This window comes from Mesoplodon bidens, assembly GCF_964165515.1.
Source record: "Mesoplodon bidens genome assembly, chromosome: 16".
NCBI classification, from domain to species: Eukaryota; Metazoa; Chordata; class Mammalia; order Artiodactyla; family Ziphiidae; genus Mesoplodon; species Mesoplodon bidens.
In genome coordinates this window covers 58,307,692-58,326,123 of record NC_138173.1, presented here as the reverse complement: position 1 = coordinate 58,326,123, position 18,432 = coordinate 58,307,692, and the positions used below count along the sequence as shown (strand labels likewise).

Below are 18,432 nucleotides of genomic sequence, written 5' to 3'. Positions count from 1 at the left end.
ATTTGATGGGAAGAACAAATGCTCAAATTCATAAAGATTTTCACTCCTGACACTAATTTAGTATTCTTGGTTTCGAATGTGGCTTATTTTTTACTACTATATGAATGAATACACTACACACATATGTGTGTGAATGTGTGTGTATGTATACATATAAAGAAAGGAAGGGGCTTCCCTGGTGGCGCAGTGGTTGAGAGTCCTCCTGCCAATGCAGGGGACACGGGTTCGTGCCCCGATCCGGGAAGATGCCACATGCCGCGGAGCGGCTGGGCCCGTGAGCCATGGCTGCTAAGCCTGTGCGTCTGGAGCCTGTGCTCCGCAAAGGGAGAGGCCACAACAGTGAGAGGCCCGCGTACCGAAAAAAAAAAGAAAGGGAGAAAGGGAGGAAGGGAGGGAAAGAGGGAGAAAAGAGGGGATCCCGTATTGGTGAATAATTCTGAATTTTTATTTGAAAGAGACTAAAGGTGAAGTTTCCTAAGTAGATGGGTTTGTCTTTAATCTTGCTGAAATAAATATAAAAGAAAGTATAATTCCAGACATCTTCAAATGTCCCTATTCCAGCTCTCATGATCCCCCTTAACTTAAAATTGACAGGAACAGATAAAGGCTTGACATCTTCTATACCTTTTTCTCTGCATCTACTACACTATTTTAATTCATACTTTCTATAGAATAAAATAAAATCTAAATACCATTTTAAAAGTAGGATAGTGGGACTCTATTGCCAATGGAAACATGAAGAAATGAAATATACCAGCTTTCGTTTTTTCGACTTTTTATTTTGAAATAATTATCAATTCAGAGAAAGTGGCAGAAAAATGTACAAGGAGGTCCTGTGTACCCTTTACCCAGCACCCCACAATGCTAACACCTTGCATAACCATAATACAATATCAAAACTAGGAAACGGACATTGGTATTATACAATCCATTAGTTTTACAAGCACTCGTGTGTGTGTGTGAGAGAGAGAGATTTTATCACAGGTGTGGCTTTGTGTTACCACTACTGCAATCAAGATACAGAGCTGTTGCATCAGCACAGGGTCCCCTGTACTACACTTTTATAGCCACATCTGCCTCCACTGCCCACCCCTAACCCCTGGCAATCTCTGATTTTTCCTCCATCTCTATAATTTAGTTACCTCAAGAATATTACTTACATGGAATCACAGAGTATATATATATAACCTTTTGAGATGGACTTTTTTCTGACTTGTTGCCACGTATGAAGAGTTTGTTCCCTTTTATAACTGACTCATACACCATAGATGGATGTCCCACAGTTCGTTTAACTTTATAGTCAATGAAGTATATGTGGCTTGTTTCCAGTCTTGGGCTATTGCAAATATCGATAAAGCTGCTGTGAACATTAGTGTACAGACTTCTGCGCGAATAAACGTTTTCATTTTTCTGGGACAAACATCCAATAGCTTTATTTTTTAAAAAAACATTGGTTCTCAAAAAAAGAAAATAAATAAATAACAAGAATTAAATGAGTTACTAGTTAGAGAATATTTAGCACATTGTTGGACTAGTAAAGTGCTTATTCATGTCAACATGCACTAAAATTTTTCTACTATGTAAACAGGCACTATTCTAGACACGGGGTAAAAAGATAAAAAAGATACAGACCCTGCCCTCAACAAACTCACTCATCCTAATTAGACAGAAAGAGAGGAAGGGTACCAGTTATCAGCCTTAGGCTGGAAGAGGCGAGAAGACGGAATAGTTACAGGAACTTAGAAGGGGACAGTCGTGTGGCAAGAGCCACTGACAAGAGCTGTGGCCTTTGGTCCAAGGATGCAACCCTGGAGACCCGCAGTGAGGGCGGCTGGGGAATCAATACCCTGAACTCCCTCTCCTCTCTCCCCCAAGTCTTCTCCCAGCACTTCCCATTGGCAGGACCCAGCCCAACTGGAAGCCAGAGGGCAGAGGGCCCTGTGATGCCGTCCATGCAGGTCGGTGTCTAGGAGTACGGAGCATGATGGGGAAGGGTGCTGAGCAAACCTAGAGGAATCGGTAGACTAGATCCAACCCCCACACGCACACCCAGCTTTGAATCCACTTTGTAACTTTAGGCAAGTTGCTTAATTTCTCTGCACCTCGGGGTGCTCACTGCAAAACAAGTGTCATAACGATAGTTATGCAGGTTATCAGAGCATAAGCTAGACGACGTCTCGAAAATGCCTGGCAGAGCTCCTGGGACGTGGGAGGCATCATTGAATGTGCTCCAGCCCCACCCCCAGCTGATGACAGTTCTCTGCACTTGTGGCTGTTTTATAGTCTTCATGTATTTCCCAGGAGCATGGTCTCTCCTAGTGTGGTCCATAGACCATGTGCCTTAGAGACACCTGGGGTCCTTTTCATCACGCAGGTTCATGGCCCCCACCCCAGTCCAACTGAATCCTGAGCAGAAGGATGGGAATCTTCATTTCGGATAAGTTTCCCCAAGTGATTTTCATGCACAATGAAGTTTGGGACCCACCATCCTAGAAGTCCATATTTCTAATTGACGCCCACTTGGGTGAAGTAGAGGTGAGATTTATCTGTGCTTGGCAGCCATTAGGTATAGTTCCAGCCCATCAGCTCTGCGAAGAGGGCTCTGAGACCAGGACACTAACGGTCTGTCTTGCAGCGTTAGGCCATGCTGATTCTCCATTTTGCTGGCTTTATTAATACCCGAGGAACAATGTTCCCAGGTTTTTAATTAAAAATTCTCTAACATCCAGACTCTAATCATTTTCTAGGTTGGATATGGGCTTGGTAAGTAGCTGTCTCTGACCCCTACCTTTCAGAGAAAATTTAATAAGCAAAGCAGAAGCTGTTAAAGGGAATAAAAAGCTTTGTGGTTGAGAATAGGTCAATTCTGAGTATAAACAGGAAGAGGCCAAAACTCAGAATAAGACCAGAGGATCTAGGACCTTGCTTTCGTTTGTTAAGGAAAAGTATAGGGAAATGAATCAGCAGTCCGGGACAGACACTGAGCTCATGGCTTGGGTCTTGAATTGGTTAGATCTCAGATTGGCTGCGATAGAGAGATTGGAAGGAGCAGGAGCTTAGACAAGAGAGAATTTTATTTGCTTCTCATGTAAAACTAGAGGCAGGCAGAGGAGGCCTGGGATGGCAGTTTTTCTCCACAAAGTTCTCGAGGACTCAGGCTTCTCTGGCTTTGGGTCCTGCTCTCTCCCAAATGTGGCCCACGTCCTCATGTTCCAGGATGGAATGCCAGTTGTCACATCCATGTTCCAAACCGCAGGAAAGGGGGAAGAAGATAAAAGATAAAAGAGTATGGAGCAGCTGACTTCTAAAGAAGGTTTAGAATCTGCCACACAACACATCTGATTACATCAGTTGGCCAGAACTTATTCACGTGGCCGCACCAAACTACAGGTCTAGCTTGAAAACAATATACTACTAAATGGATGATACATTGAGGACAGCTAAGAGTCACTGCCATCGGTTCTGCATCCTGAGAAACTTTGGACCTTCTTTTCCCAATGGAATGGTTATCATTCAGGTTCCATACAGGGACCCAGAAACCACTCCTGGTATATTTAGAAGGGAAAACGTAAGACAATTTGCAGCACAAGTGCAAAAATGAGACAACCCAGAGGTTAACAGCAGTGGGAAGCTTCTACCTTCCCTGGGGCGGGAGGGATAAACGAGGAGACAGAGTTTAGAAGTCAGGGTTGGTTGGCAGAACTCGGAACCCCAGTCGGCCATTCCAGTGGGAGCTAGAGCCAGGAGATGCAGTCCCTGCCCTAGATGCCACCAGTAGCAAAGTGATCCAGGAAGAAATACGCTGGCCTTTCCCTTCTTCTGCCCCTGAGTCTCCTTCTAGTGCCTTACACTGGCTAGAACTGCCTGGAAGCCAGAGGGGAGGGACGTCTGGGAAATGTAGTTTCATGCAAACAGAGTAGGCAAAGAAGAGGAAAGTATGGATCTGAAGCAAACAGGTGACTAGAGCAGCACCAAACCCAACTTGTGGACCAGGATAAATTACTAATAATTGAGACCTGGCTAGACATTTTTTTCTGGATGAAAACTTTGCAAAACAAAAGTGTCCTTCTGTTGAAAGCAGGGACTTAAACAGATCTTAGTACAGCAGTGTTCACAACAGCGTTGTTCACAGTTGCCCAAAAGTGGAAAGAACCTAAATGTGCATCAACAGGTGAATGGGTAAACAGAATGTGGTATGTACATAAAACTGAATATTATTTAGTCATAAAAAGGGATGAATTTCTGATACATGCTACAACCTGGATGAACCTTGAAAACATTATACCAAGTGAAATAAGCCAGACACAAACGAACAAATACTGTATTATTCCACTTATATGAGGTACCTAGAATAGGCAAATTCGTGGTGACAAAAAGTAGATGTTACCTGGAGCTGGGAGTTGGAGGACAATGGAGAGTTATTGTTTAATGGGTACAAAGCTTCTGTTTGGGATGATGAAAAAGTTCTGGAAATGGATAGTGCTCGTGGTGCCACAACATTGTAAATGTATTTAATGCCCTGAATTTTACATTGAAAAATAGTTTAAATAGTAAATTAAAAATTTAAGGTGAAGCATAAAAATAATGAGGATCCCTCTGCTTCCCAAATGTGTTTCCTGATTGCAGAACCCTTTATGTGGAAGGTATGAATGTTAGTAATCAAGCAATAGAAGCCGACTAATGGACAAAACAGGGGGATCCAAAGACCAGGAAGACTTCAAAACCAAAATCAAACCTCTGTTTTCAAGATGTGTTGTAAAGTTTCAATAATACTTTCTTGGGGGGAGAAATGTCATTTCCCCCTTTTCCTAACCTGAAATTGATATGGTCATGAAGAGTAAGCATAACCCAATGAAAAGGCCAAGGCAAAATCAGAGGTTTACAGAATTGGATGTCACCTCCCTTTCAGTCTCTCTCTCTCTCTCTCTCTCTCTCTCTCTGTATGTATGTATATATATATATGGAGCATCTGAAGACTTGGAAATAGGTAATCTCACAAAGGAGTAGGAAAAGAAGTGAGAACCCAGAAAGCCTACAAGGGGTTCTTTGAAGAAGGGAAATGAATGGGGGAGAAGTTCAGTTTCTGGGTTACCTGTTAACAAGGAGGGGGGTCAAGGGGTCAGGATATACTCGACTATGTCTAAAACAGCTCAGAAATGTCATCAAGAACAAGCACAGAAGATGGTTGTTGACTTTTGCACCCAGGAAGGTTATTGGCTGCTCAGTAAAGGCTGTTTCTGTGACTGGAAGGAGACTCTACACTGAAATGGGATGAGCAGAACAGTCCTTTCTGCATTGCTCCATTTGCTGGCTCAACAGAAGCAGTAAATAAACCCTATTCCCAGAACTATGCTGATAACGTTGATGATGGCGGCACACAAATTAGGAGGTAACCAAAAAGCCGTGTAAATTTCAAGCTCCATTAGAAACACAGGCAGAAAAAAAAAAAAAATTAACATCTGCCAAATAGAAAAGGTCAAAATTGGAAGGGAAAGAAACTTTCTTTTTGAGATCCTAAGAAGGTACTGCCAACGTCAAAGACATGGGAGGATTCTGTTTCCTCGTTGACTTTGTGAATCATAGAATTCTTGTAAAAACTCTCTTGTCAATATCTCCTCGAATCAGATATGTGGGGTGATGGAGGATGAGCTGCATGTTCTTTCTCCTGGAAGAGGAAATCATACAGCGTTTGGAGTAGAACCACAAGATTCCATTCCAGAGCTGTCTTCTATTTTGTCCCTTACATGTAATTTTTTTTAAGAACCTCCAATAATATTTATGGCTTTGGTATCATGCATACGTAGTTTTCTTTTGAAGACTCCACCATATAAGTTGTCTCTGACATGGAATTGGCATAATAGTCTTGTGTAAAAGACCTCGGGCCCTTTAATCCCTTCGTAAAATGTGTTGCATGCCCCAGATCAAGTCCAGGAAATGCACACATGTCTTTCTCTTAGTTGCTTGTGTTGAGGGGAATGATGCACAAATGAAAACAGATATTTCTCATAAGTTCTTTTTTTATGTCATGGCAGTGTGCATTCTGGGTCTTTGATGATGGATGAGCCTTCATTTGTAAATTTAATGCCATATGTATTAACTTAGTTTCCTTCCAGGCATTTTGTATTAGTGAGCGTCACATATGGCTTTATAATGCTCCAATACCAGATGCCTGGTTGTTCTTTGATTCAATATATGCAGGAAGAAAATATGTAAAAGACTTATGGTTATGTATACCATAACTTTTTGGCTAGGTAATCGGTCAGAAGTTCCATCCTACCTGGTGGCAAGGGATTGACCTAGTTGACTTTTCAGGCTTCTGTCTCTAGGTGTTATGATCCTGTGGCATGTTTTCCCAGAGGTATTAAATTTGAAGAGTCAATCACTAGATGCAATCAAATCCACCCTCCCTCCCCCAAAACCAAACAGGTATTTTTAAGTATGCATCCATATACACATACACGCATTTCAAGAACAACAGAGTTCTCTTTGAGAATGGAAATATAGTCATTGATAAATTACATTACTGAACTCCAGGTATTAGTTACAGTGGAAAGTGAGAAATTGTAGGAAACTTTTAAAATCAGAACGTGGATTATGGCTTGAAATTAACTGTGTTGCTCAGGGCACTATGCAGGCTATCACTTGATTATATTCAATTTATCTCTTTTTATATACCACCTCTTACTCTCCAAATGTTTCATCTATGCTCGTTGTGTTTTCTCTCATAAGCCCTTTGAGATCAGAGCTAATGTTACACAGGAGAGACTCAATAAATACATTATAAATAAATAAAGGAGGCTACGGCCGGAGCTGGGCGGCGGCGGTGAGTGCTGCCGGAGGAGTCTGGCGGAGCCCGAGGCGGTGGCGCTATGGAGTCACTGGAATGGAAGTGTCCAAGTTGGAGAACTGTTACCTTGCGAGATTTGTGGAAGAACATCCTTTCCAGTGGCATTAAAAAAACATGGGGCTTCCCTGGCGGCGCAGTGGTTGAGAGTCCGCCTGCCCATGCGGGGGACACGGGTTCGTGCCCCGGTCCGGGAAGATCCCACATGCCGCGGAGCAGTTGGGCCCGTGAGCCATGGCCGCTGAGCCTGCGCGTCCGGAGCCTGTGCTCCACAACGGGAGAGGCCACAACAGTGAGAGGCCCGCGTACAGCAAAAACAACAACAACAACAACAACAACAACGATATGGACCTATTTGCCAGAAAACTGCCACTAAAAAACGGAAGACTTTTGATTCAAGCAGACAAAGAGCTGAAGGAACGGATATTCCAAAAGTAAAGCCTCTTAAACCCAGGCCTGAACCACCAAAGGAGCCATCTCATTGGAGAAGAAAGCATGAAGAGTTCACTGCCACCATAAGAGCAGCTAAAGGCCTCGGTCAGGCCCTTAAAGAGGGTGGCACACTTCCTCCCCTCCTCCACCTTTGATCCTGATTACATTCAGTGTCCATATTGCCAGAGGAGATTTAATGAAAATGCAGCTGATAGACATATAAATTTCTGTAAAGAACAAGCAGCGCATATTAGTAATAAAGGCCAATTTTGTACTGATACCAAAGGAAACTCCACTTCTTGGACACAGTGTAAGCCACCTGCACTTAAAAAGTCCAGTTCTCCTTTAACCGCCTCATCAGGATCTTCACGATTACCACAGCCAAGTGGCACTAGCAAAACGGTTGTAGGTGTTCCTTCGGGTAAAGCGTCTTCAGTTAGCTGCTCTTTGGGAAACAAACTTCAGACCTTGTCTTCCTCCCATAAAGGGATAGCAGCCCCTCGCATAGGTAAGATGGACAAGTTAGGCCCTCCACTCCGAACTGGAAGACATGTGCAGAGGTTGCATGACAGTGATGCAAAATCAGGCAGTGCCATCAAAAGACATGAGTTATTACCCGTTTAGAAATCCTGCCTCAAGTGTGCTTGCAAGCAAAAGAAAAACATATACTGAGAGCTACATGGCCAGGGTCTACAAGTAATTTTATTGAACAAATAACACAACAGCCTTCCTCGATTGAGGGCTACCCTTCCCCAAGCCATTCCTCACACGCTTAAAACACAGAGTTTGCACGGTAAGGAATTCTTTTCAAAAGTCCTTTCTCTGTAGAAATCAGACTCTGCCCCAACATCATGGACTGGACTGTTTACAAGCGTTCACGTTTTAAGTATTCCTTTATGATTGTTCTCTCCTTTTGGTCCCTACCCAGGGGCTCCAGTGCTTTTCTCTTACTGATCCTGAAGGGATGGGTATGCTGTAGGGCAAGGGGTGCTGGGCTCCTCAGAGCTACTGGCAGCAGCCCTAGGGTGCTGTCCCTACCACAGGGTCGCAGATGTGTAAGGGCAAGGGGGGTTGGACACGGTAGGTGGGATGCGGCAACGCCCCGTAGGCACAGGCATCCAGAGCCCTTCCTGGTCCCCATCCTGTGCCCTCTCAATTGGGGTGGGGGCCAACAGCTAGTTGCAGTGGGGAGGGATGAGCCCAGCCTGGGGTAGAGGGAGAAGCCTCCCACACCTATTAACAGCCTGTCCATCCATCTGGGGGTGAGGGGGAAACAGACGGGCAGGTAGGCAGGAAGAATCAGGCTTGTTCTGCCTCCAGCTTCGGTCCAACACAGGAGGAATTGAGGTGGCAAACGGCTGAAATGCTCCAACGAGAAGGAAAGGCAGTTCCCACTGTGTACAGCTCCCACACCCTGGGGCTGGAAGAAGGCAGACCTTGCTTGTAAAGCGCTGTAGCCTCCAGCAGCGCTGGGCCCTGAGCAAGCTTGCAAGAAAGCAGGCCAGGCAAGGGCACAGGAGCCAGGTGTTCCTGACCAGCACATGCCCTGCCATGCCCCTCAGAGGGATTGCTGGGGAAGGGGAACTGGGAACTCCGCCGTCAGCCCTCGCCGGCCACCAGCCAACTCCTGTCCACATACAAACCAACACCCAACCAGCACTGTAGGGCGGCCCTGCTCACCGTTGAAGGTTCCGGGCCAGGGGAGTTTATTCAGGGTTGTGGACCCAGCCTAGGTTCCTCGATGGAAGCCACACCTGGAACCTGGGGGGTTCTTGCTGGGGCCAGGAGGTGTTTATACCTGCCACCCCCCAGGCTCACACCTCATAGAGGATCGCAGGGAAATCCACGTGGATGCGAGGGGGTATCCAGCTTCCGATGCCCTGAGGAATCAGGTTCTCATGCACCTGCCTCCGCTTGGCCTGCTTCTGCCTGTTCTTGGTGACCACTGTCTGCTCATAGAACTCGTGAGCCAGATCCCCATCCTCGGCATAGAACATGGAGCCGCGGCGGCGCGTGACTCTGAAGGGGGGCACGACCAAAGCTTGCTCAGCGACAGCCGCCTCCGGGCCGCCGCCCCCGACCCCCGAGGCGAAGGGCCGCAGACCGCGAGCTTTGCGGCCGTCGTCGCCCATGTTTGGGCCACCGGCATATGGTGGCCACACGGCCACTTCGCTCTCACAGGGCCGTTGGCACCACCTTCCGCGGGCTCCGCTGTTTCCCACAACATTTTTTTTTTTAAGAAGATGTTGTGAGTAGGAGTTTATTAATTTATTTATTTTTGCTGTGTTGGGTCTTTGTTTCTGTGCGAGGGCTTCCCCTAGTTGTGGCAAGCGGGGACCACTCTTCATCGCGGTGCGCGGGCCTCTCACTATCGCGGCCTCTCTTGTTGCGGAGCACAGGCTCCAGATGCGCGGGCTCAGTAGTTGTGACTCACGGGCCTAGTTGCTCCGTGGCATGTGGGATCTTCCCAGACCAGGGCTCGAACCCGTGTCCCCTGCATTGGCAGGCAGATTCTCAACCACTGCGCCACCAGGGAAGCCCAACATATTTTTTTTAATGAAAGAAGAATAGGAAAAGGAAAGACGAGAATTAAAAGGTACAGTGGAAAAAGGAATGGGGTTAGTCCGCAAAATGTGTGGCATGAGACCCTGTAGATGGACTAGCCCCGGGCCACAAAGTGGAGTTCGAACTTTGTTGTAGGAGCCAAAGTACAGGAGAGGATAGGAGTAGTTACCTGATTCATGATGTCTAAAACAGAAAAATATATCACTTTCTCTGCGAAAGTACAACTAGTTCTGAGGCCTCAAAAGTCCTCCTTTGATTTCTCATAAGGAGACACCAGATAACTTGTTAACTTCTTAATTAACATCCCTACTGAGTCCATACTAAATATGGCAGTGGATTTCATAGGGTGTTTTTTTTAAGATGCCCTCAATGCAGGCCTATAACATGACATCCTGTGATCCACCAAAACCAGTTGTGATGTGGGTGTGTTATGTGTAGCTGTATATATTGTCTGCTTTTGTTGTAAGCATGTAACATGTACATATTCATCATTCAGATTTAATCCAGGGATAGATTTTCAAGTACCTAAGATGCTAGCTCTCCATCCTGGTTGCCCATTAGGAAGAAGCATCTGTGGAGCTTTCTAAAAATGAACACGTCAGGGTCCCTCCCTGAGATTTTGATTTCTTTAGTTTGGAGAGTCGGATCTGGGCGTCTGCCATTTGGAAAGTTTGAAGAGTGATGCCTATGCATAACATGAGGATCATAGAGGAATTGGTGAATTGCTATCTTTTCAGCTAGATTCTTTAATAAATAATGTTTGTCTCAAAAAAAATAAATAAAAATTAAAAATAAATAAAGGAGCAAAGGACTAGATGAACGTGGCTACAGATTCAAGATGCCACCATTTACATTACAAGATGTGACCTGAGAAATTTAACAACTGAGGATGTTCCCACTTCTTCCTTGGAGGTCATTCATTTTCCCCTCCTCTGGCTTCCATGAATAATATAGATGTTTAATTTTTCACCCTTTGGTCCTTTGCCCTTTGAATCCACCCCAGCAAAAACGCTCAAATCTATGGCACTAGAAAATGTTGTGAAGAGCTTTACCATGTTCCAACATTTGTGTATTCATATACTTATTTTATTCTTGGTCTTCGTTTAAGCTTTTAAAAATTTTCTCAGGTTTTAAAAATTTAAGCTTAAAAATTTTCTCAGTTTTTCATTTTCTACATGTGTTGTCTTTGCCTTCTTTTTGACAGCTAAGGTACCTTTTTTTTTCCATAAATTTTATTTATTTATTTTTGGCTGCGTTGCGTCTTCGTTGCTGCACGTGGGCTTTCTCTAGTTGCGGTGAGTGGAGTCTACTCTGTTGTGGTGTGTGTGCTTCTCATTGTGGTGGCTTCTCTTGTTGCAGAGCAGGGCTCTAGGCACACGAGCTTCAGTAGTTGTGGCACAATGGCTCAGTAGTTGTGGCTCATGGGCTCTAGAGTTCAGGCTCAGTAGTTGTGGCACGCGGGCTTACTTGCTCCGCGGCATGTGGCATCTTCCTGGACCAGGGATCGAACGCATGTCCCCTGCATTGGCAGGCAGATTCTTAACCACTGTGATGCCAGAGAAGTCCCTAAGGTACCTATTTTAAATGAGATGCTCCTAAAATACGAGTCAAGGACTCCCTACCTGTAGAAAAATTCTCTAAAGATAACATAAGGAACTAGTGGCAATGGTTATGTCTAGGCAGTGTAGAAACGTGGAGGAGAGTGTTTCCTTTTCATTCAGTAACCATCTGTTTGAATCATTTTTGTCCATGAGCGTGCATTGCTTTTATAATTTATAAACTGGTTAAAAGATAAAATATCTATACTCATCATGGCATTTCTAGCAGGTCTTAAAAGTTTTAATGAAATATGAATGCAGTTAGTTTATGCATATGTTTATTCTAAACAAATGAACAATCTCATTGTTCTAAGATACCACACTTAATGAATCCAGTATTCCACCTTTTGAAGCATCTTATAGGTATCTGAGATTAAATACTGGTCAGTGATTCCTACTGGGGTACGTTTATGGGTGGAAGATGACTGAGCTGCTTTTGTATCTGTAGCTTTCCGCTTTGAATGACACACCCCCAGTGAGCATTTTAATAACACAGGAAGTGTTTCCGTCAGTGGGTCAAGAGAACCACTTCCATCACAGCTTTCCATATTTTTATTCATTTTCTTCACTCGTGGCAGTGTTCACACTTGGAACCCATTTCACATGGTAAGGGTCCTCCACCTCGATTACAGCTTTTTGCTAATTCTTCACATCCCATGGTCCCACCACATTTCACTCTTTGCATTTCCAAACTTTCTCTTTCTCTTCAAGGTTTTCATGTCATTTTGGTCCCAGGGTTTCATTCCCATGTCAGTCTATCTGATCCTGCCTCTAATTTGTCATTAGCATTTCTACTCTGGCTTGTTTGTTTTGAGTTTCTGCAAATGGTTCAACCATTGTCAGGCATGTTTTAACCTTCAAGTAAATAAATGTCTGCCTAGAAGTGCATAAACTTATTTGACTCCGTAAAAGAATGCTCACAAACACATGCTGTTCTTCATAAACATTCTGTGTTACTGTATTAAGTTGATAATTGGTAAGATATGTTTAAATTTGCACATTGTAGAAACTGTAAGTTTAATTCCCACCAGAGTAAGTGTATAAATGCTCAGAGTCATACACGATTCTATGAAGATGCACTGTTTATCTGTAATCTGTAACATTTAAAAATTGGCCAAAAAGGCTGAAAGAGGGTTCTTCCTATGTTTTCCTCTAAGAGCTTTATAGTGTCCCATCTTACATTTAGGTCTTTAATCCATTTTCAGTTTATTTTTGTGTATGGTGTTAGGGAGTGTTCTAACTTAATTCTTTTACATGTAGCTGTCCAGTTTTCCTAACGTGTGTATGTGGAATCTAGAGAAATGGTACAGGTGAGCCTATATGCAGGGCAAGAATAGAGATGCAGACGTAGAGAATGGACATGTGGAGATGGGGTGGCGGGGGAGGTGGGATGAACTGGAGACTGGGATTGACATATATACATATCTGTATAACAGATATGTATAATATATCTGTTATATATGTATATATATCTGTAATATATATATTACAGATATTTTTATATCTGTAAAACAGATAGCTAGTGGGAACCTGCTGTGTAGTACAGGGAGCTCAGTGCTCTGTGGTGATCTAGATATCTGGGATGGGGGGTGTGGGAGGCCCAAGAGGTAGGGGATATATGTATACATTATAGCTGATTCACTTTGTTATACAGCAGAAAGAAACACAGCATTGTAGACCAACTATACCCCAATTTTAGAAAAATAAATGCATAGTAGGTAGTCCAAAAAAAGGTGTGAAAGAGACTGACTACATGATCCCCTCCCCCAGTGATTCTCCAACTTCAGTGTGCATCAGAATCACCTGAAGAGCTGGTCAAAACACTGATTGCTGAACTACTGATTCGGTCAGTCTTCAGTGGAGCCTGTGAATTTTCCTTTCTATCAAAATCCCAGTTGATTCTGACTCTGTTGATCTGGGACCAGATGTTGAGAACCACCTCTATCCCAGTTCTCCTCCTGAGCACACAAAAACACTACATTTCCCAGCTGTGCTTATACTTACATTAAGACCAAATGACTAGGTCTGGCCCAGTGGCATGTATATGCCACCTCCAAATTGGGCCACACAGCTCCCTACGTCGTGCTCCACTCTCTCTCGCCCCTTCCCTGGGCAACAGTGGAGACTTTGTATTCAAGATGGTGGCCTGCCGAGATGGAGGGTCCCTAGATCTGTGAGTTTGTGATGGAGGAAAGCTGCCTTACTCACGTAAAGCTGTCATATGAAAGAAGAATAATCCTTTGTTATTTATATCAAGTCATTGAGTTTCAGGGCAGCATTGCCTAACTCACCCTGATATACGTGACTTCCACGTGGTCATGAGATGAACCAGTTGCCCAGCTCTGAGGCAACTTTTTTTTTTTTTTTTTTTTTTTTTTGCGGTACGCGGGCCTCTCACTGTTGTGGCCTCTCCCGTTGCGGAGCACAGGCTCCGGACGTGCAGGCCCAGCGGCCATGGCTCACGGGCCCAGCCGCTCCGCGGAATGTGGGATCTTCCCAGACCGGGGCACGAACCCGCGTCCCCTGCATCGGCAGGCGGATTTTCAACCACTGCGCCACCAGGGAAGCCCCTGAGGCAACTTTTACTATGCAAATTTGAGAGATTGAATCAATCTACCATCTACGCTTCCCCATCCAAAAAAAAAAAAAATCTATTTAAATTGACTTATATGTACTTAGCTTAGAGCCACATATCTGTAGGCTACAAAGAGATTGTTGCTCATCTTTCAGAACATCTCCTAAAGCCACTTTGGTACATTTTGGGGTGATGATCTTTCATCTGAACTTTTCCAACTGCCAGCTCCTTGGACTCAATCACTATTCTTACACTCTCAAAATGGTTCTACGCACACAGCCTTTACTTCATGTTGAATGAGACCAAGGCCCTTTTCCTCTCATTCAAAGCACATGACTGGGCAGCTCTTCCTTGTCTGCCTCTGTTCCTCCTCTACCTTGTTCTGCCAGTGAAGTCATCCCATAATTTCTTTTTTTTTTTCATGAAAACTTTCTTTTAATTAAAGAATAGTTGGTTTACAATGTTGTGTTAGTTTCAGGTATAGAGCAAAGTGATTCAGTTATATAGATATATAGAAACACACACACATATACATGTCTATTCTTTTTGAGATTCTTTTCCCTTATAGGTTATTACAAAATATTGAGGATAGTTCCCTGTGCTATACAGTAGGTCCTTGTTGGTTATTTTATATATAGTAGTGCGTATACGTTAATCCCAAACTTCTAATTTTTCCCTCCCCCGCTTTCCCCTTTGGTGACCATAAGTTTGTTTTCTATGTCTGTGGGTCTATTTCTGTTTTCTGTATAAGTTCATTTGTGTCATTTTTTAAAATTAGATTCCACATATAAGCAATATCATATGATATTCGTCTTTTTCTCTCTGGCTTACTGACTTGACTGGGGCATAGTTTCCCCTTAGGCATCTTCACAGTTAAGGTTGATAGGCCCTGAGTGACCCACATCTTTCATCGTGGTTATAAGCCTCGAGACCCTCCCAGATGATCCCTGTTCCTTTACCCCATTGCTGGTGATACTTTGGTGAATCTGACCCACCCCTTTCTCTGGACTCTGCCTGGATGCGCATGACCCCTTCCTGTCCCACCAACCTTGAAGAATTTGACCACTTGCCTACTTGGGTATCTGCCAGGCTCTGGTACCCCATATATTTGTCAGTTCTCCTGTCCAGACCTCCACACACAGCACACTCCATGACTAAAGTAGACTCTAGTCAAACTCTCTTCCTTTTTCATGCAAATGTTATATCATTGCCCCTATTAATGTCTCCTTCACACAGAAGTGAACCAAAAGCAAAGATTTTTCCCAATTATACCTTATGATAACTGCACTTCCCTCAACCCTTTCCTGGCATACTACCCCACACTACCTTACATGAAATCAAAGCCTCTAGATTACAGAATATAGAAGTTTCACCTTTTAAAATGGTGTTCATTGTTCTGTTGATAAGTAATCATACATTTATTGAAGAGAATGTGGAAATTCAGAAGAGTACCAGCCTCTATCTAAAGATAATTTCTTTTATGTTTATTTTATTGCCATGTCATTTAAATATACCTGGCTACCTACTATTCTGTTGCACATTTAGGCCATCATTTATTCAAATAATCCAAGCGAATGTTGCTTCTGATTTTCTTATTATTATAAATAATGACAGGCTGCACATACCTGGTAATATTTCTAGATCTACCAAAAATCTATTTCTAGGTTCTTTGCAAGGGAATCCCTTGGTATAAGTGTATGAACAGTTGATGTAAATACTACAAGAAAGAGCTAAAATATTAAAAGTGGTTGTGTCTGACAGGAAGGAAGTTCACTAGATGGGCAGCAGTGGGCAGAATGCTTTTGTCAGTTATAAGCACTGCATTTGACTTTTTCTGGTTGTGTATTATTACAATTAAAAATAAACATATTATAAAAATTATTTTATTTTTTCCCAAGTGAAGTTATGCGCTCAAAAAGGTGTATGAACACTTTAAAGAATTCATATTACATACACATATGAACAAACTGCCCTTCTGAAAATTTATAAAAATTTACCCTCCCATCAAAAATGTAAAACATTTACCTTCCTGAAAAAGCCTCTACAAACTAGGTATTTCTTTTTCCTTTTAAATATTTTCTAATTAGCTTTAAAATGACAAGCAACTTTTATCTGCATTTATCTTACTGATAAGGTTGAATTACTCTCCTGTCTGATTTACGGTCCTTTTGTATTTCTTCGTTTGGCTGTCCCTGTGACATCTATCCCTTTAGAAGATGGTTTCCTTATACCAGTGACATGGCCATGGCTTAAACATTTGGGTAATTCTTCTTTTGGAATGACCATCAGAGTCCGAGGTATTTTTCCTTGGATATTCTTAGGACCAGTTAGTTATATCATCAAGTTACGGACAAATTGCAGAGCAACTGCATGGTGATAACCTCAGTTTTCTTTTGTGGTTTTAAACCATCCATGACAGGAACTGTCAAATAGGCATTCCAGTTACCTGTGGAGCCACGAGAACATGAACAGAATAAATACGTGGCTCTTGAAAGCCACCGCAGTCGTTTGACTATATCTATTATGGAAGGCTTCTCACTACATCCACCTCATCATTTTATAGACTTCATATTTAACGTATTTATATTAATTAAAAGTTGTCCATTAGTCTGCATGTCAGTCTGTCATGCAACCTTATACACATAGTCTTATACATAGCAGACACTTAGAAACTGGATCAAGATTGTAGACCAAGCATATTTTTGACTAAATGTCATTCATCCTAAGGATTTTTTTCTGTTTTATTCATCGTTGTATTCCAGGCAGCTAGAAGAGTTCCTAGCACAGACTAGGTGGTCAACAAATATTTATTGACTAAATGAATACATGATGAAAATATAAATGAATGAATGAACAAACCAACACTTCACAATTGGGCATCAAGACCCAAGCTTTGTTTACCTTCTTTTGTTATACAGCACAAGATGGCAAATGCTTTTGAATAATGCAGGTGACAAATACACGATAGAGGCTGAATGGCATTAGAAAAAGGGCAAGCTTCACTTCTAAACTTTGGCTCTGTGCCGTCAGGGAATTTACAGTCTAGTGAGAGAGAGAGAGAGAGAGAGAGAGAGAGAGAGGGAGAGAGAGAGAGAGACATTAATCAAATGTTCCTACAAATAAATAGGGAATTAACAGATTTTAAGTGCCAGTCGTATAACAGGCTTACCTGGCCTGGGTGTTCAAGGATGGCTTCCTTCTCTGAGGAAGGGGTATTTCAACCTCATATGGCAAAGGAGGCATTCTGAACACAAATTCAAAGATGAAAATGCATTGGAGAAACAGAGAAAAAACAAGTGCCAGGAAGCTCAGAGAGGGGTGGAGAGTGTTGAGAGATGAAGCTGGAGATAAGGTCTTTGTAGCTCTTTGCTATGTGATGAGGGAGAGACACACTGACCCTTATCAGCAATAAGGGCTTGGTGATACCTACCTGGTAGGTTTATTTTGAGGATAAAACGTATATGTGTAACTGCCTAATGTCTGGCCCATAGAAATTCCCAGTTATGGTCATTTTTTCCCTCTTTCTTTCCTTTTGTTAGCTATATCTTGAGTTCATTAAGAGCCAGAACTTGGTCTTCTATTTCAGTGGGTACCCCCCCTCCCCTTAGCGCCTATCCTCGTGTGAACTACTTGGTAAATGTTCAATAAATGACGGCTGGGGTTACCATTAGTAAGTAGTCCGTTGTATGCTAGGATTTTACATTTATTTTCTCACTTAGGTTTTTATTTAATAAAAATTGATGTGGATTTATAATACTAAATTGAGTTTCTAACATCTGATACTTTCATATGTGGAATTATGCACCTTTGTTATCCATTTGGGATTTGGGATTTGATTGTGTGGTTTGGACATGGTTTTATTTTCCAGCAAGTGGAGTGTTGGTAATTTCAGAGCTTCAAAGCTTCTCTAAGATTTAGAATGATGAAAAAATGTAATCTGTATATATTTAATTGCAACATATATTTGCATCACAGCATTTTTCTGATAGCTATTAGAAAAGCATATAAACAGAGATTAAATGAATGCATAAAAGTAAAAATATCCTTTCACCAATAATTTGCTGCTCCAACAACAAAGCAATAATTTAGAACTCTAACCTTGTAATTCAGCTGATTAGAGGAATCCAATTCTCTCTTTATTTCACGTATGTTGTATCTAATTGATGGAGAAGTCTAAGCAAATCAATATGCCAAAAACTGACCGAGACAAACTCCATTTCTTTTGTGTCTAGATGACGTGTATGCCCAGTTGGCCCAATTTTCAAGTAAAAAATAAAAAGTCTGTTTTATTTTTTCCAACTGCCAAAACTGCAAACTAAAACTGGGTTCTCCCTCTTTCTCTCTCACATAATTACATAATAAAGATCCCACATTCCAAACTTCACTGACAATTCTGTTGACAATACACAAGATAGAAT

The 18,432-nt window shown here is 42.6% G+C and overlaps 1 protein-coding gene and 1 pseudogene across 2 annotated transcripts; one reads left to right on the top strand and one right to left on the bottom strand.

The window, feature by feature from the left end:
- Positions 1-5,367: 5,367 nt before the first annotated feature.
- On the top strand, positions 5,368-7,986 carry LOC308630033 (zinc finger C2HC domain-containing protein 1A-like; annotated as a pseudogene). Its single transcript has 3 exons — positions 5,368-5,389; positions 6,829-6,966; positions 7,195-7,986. The product of its transcript is annotated as a zinc finger C2HC domain-containing protein 1A-like (transcript).
- Positions 7,987-9,090: 1,104 nt separating this feature from the next.
- On the bottom strand, positions 9,091-9,672 carry LOC308629987 (tumor suppressor candidate 2-like; the record flags this gene model as incomplete). The annotated part of the gene is made up of 1 exon (XM_081258397.1): positions 9,091-9,672. The coding sequence occupies exon 1, from the start codon at positions 9,622-9,624 to the stop codon at positions 9,091-9,093; it is 534 nt and encodes a 177-aa protein (XP_081114523.1). The 5' UTR covers positions 9,625-9,672.
- Positions 9,673-18,432: the final 8,760 nt, after the last annotated feature.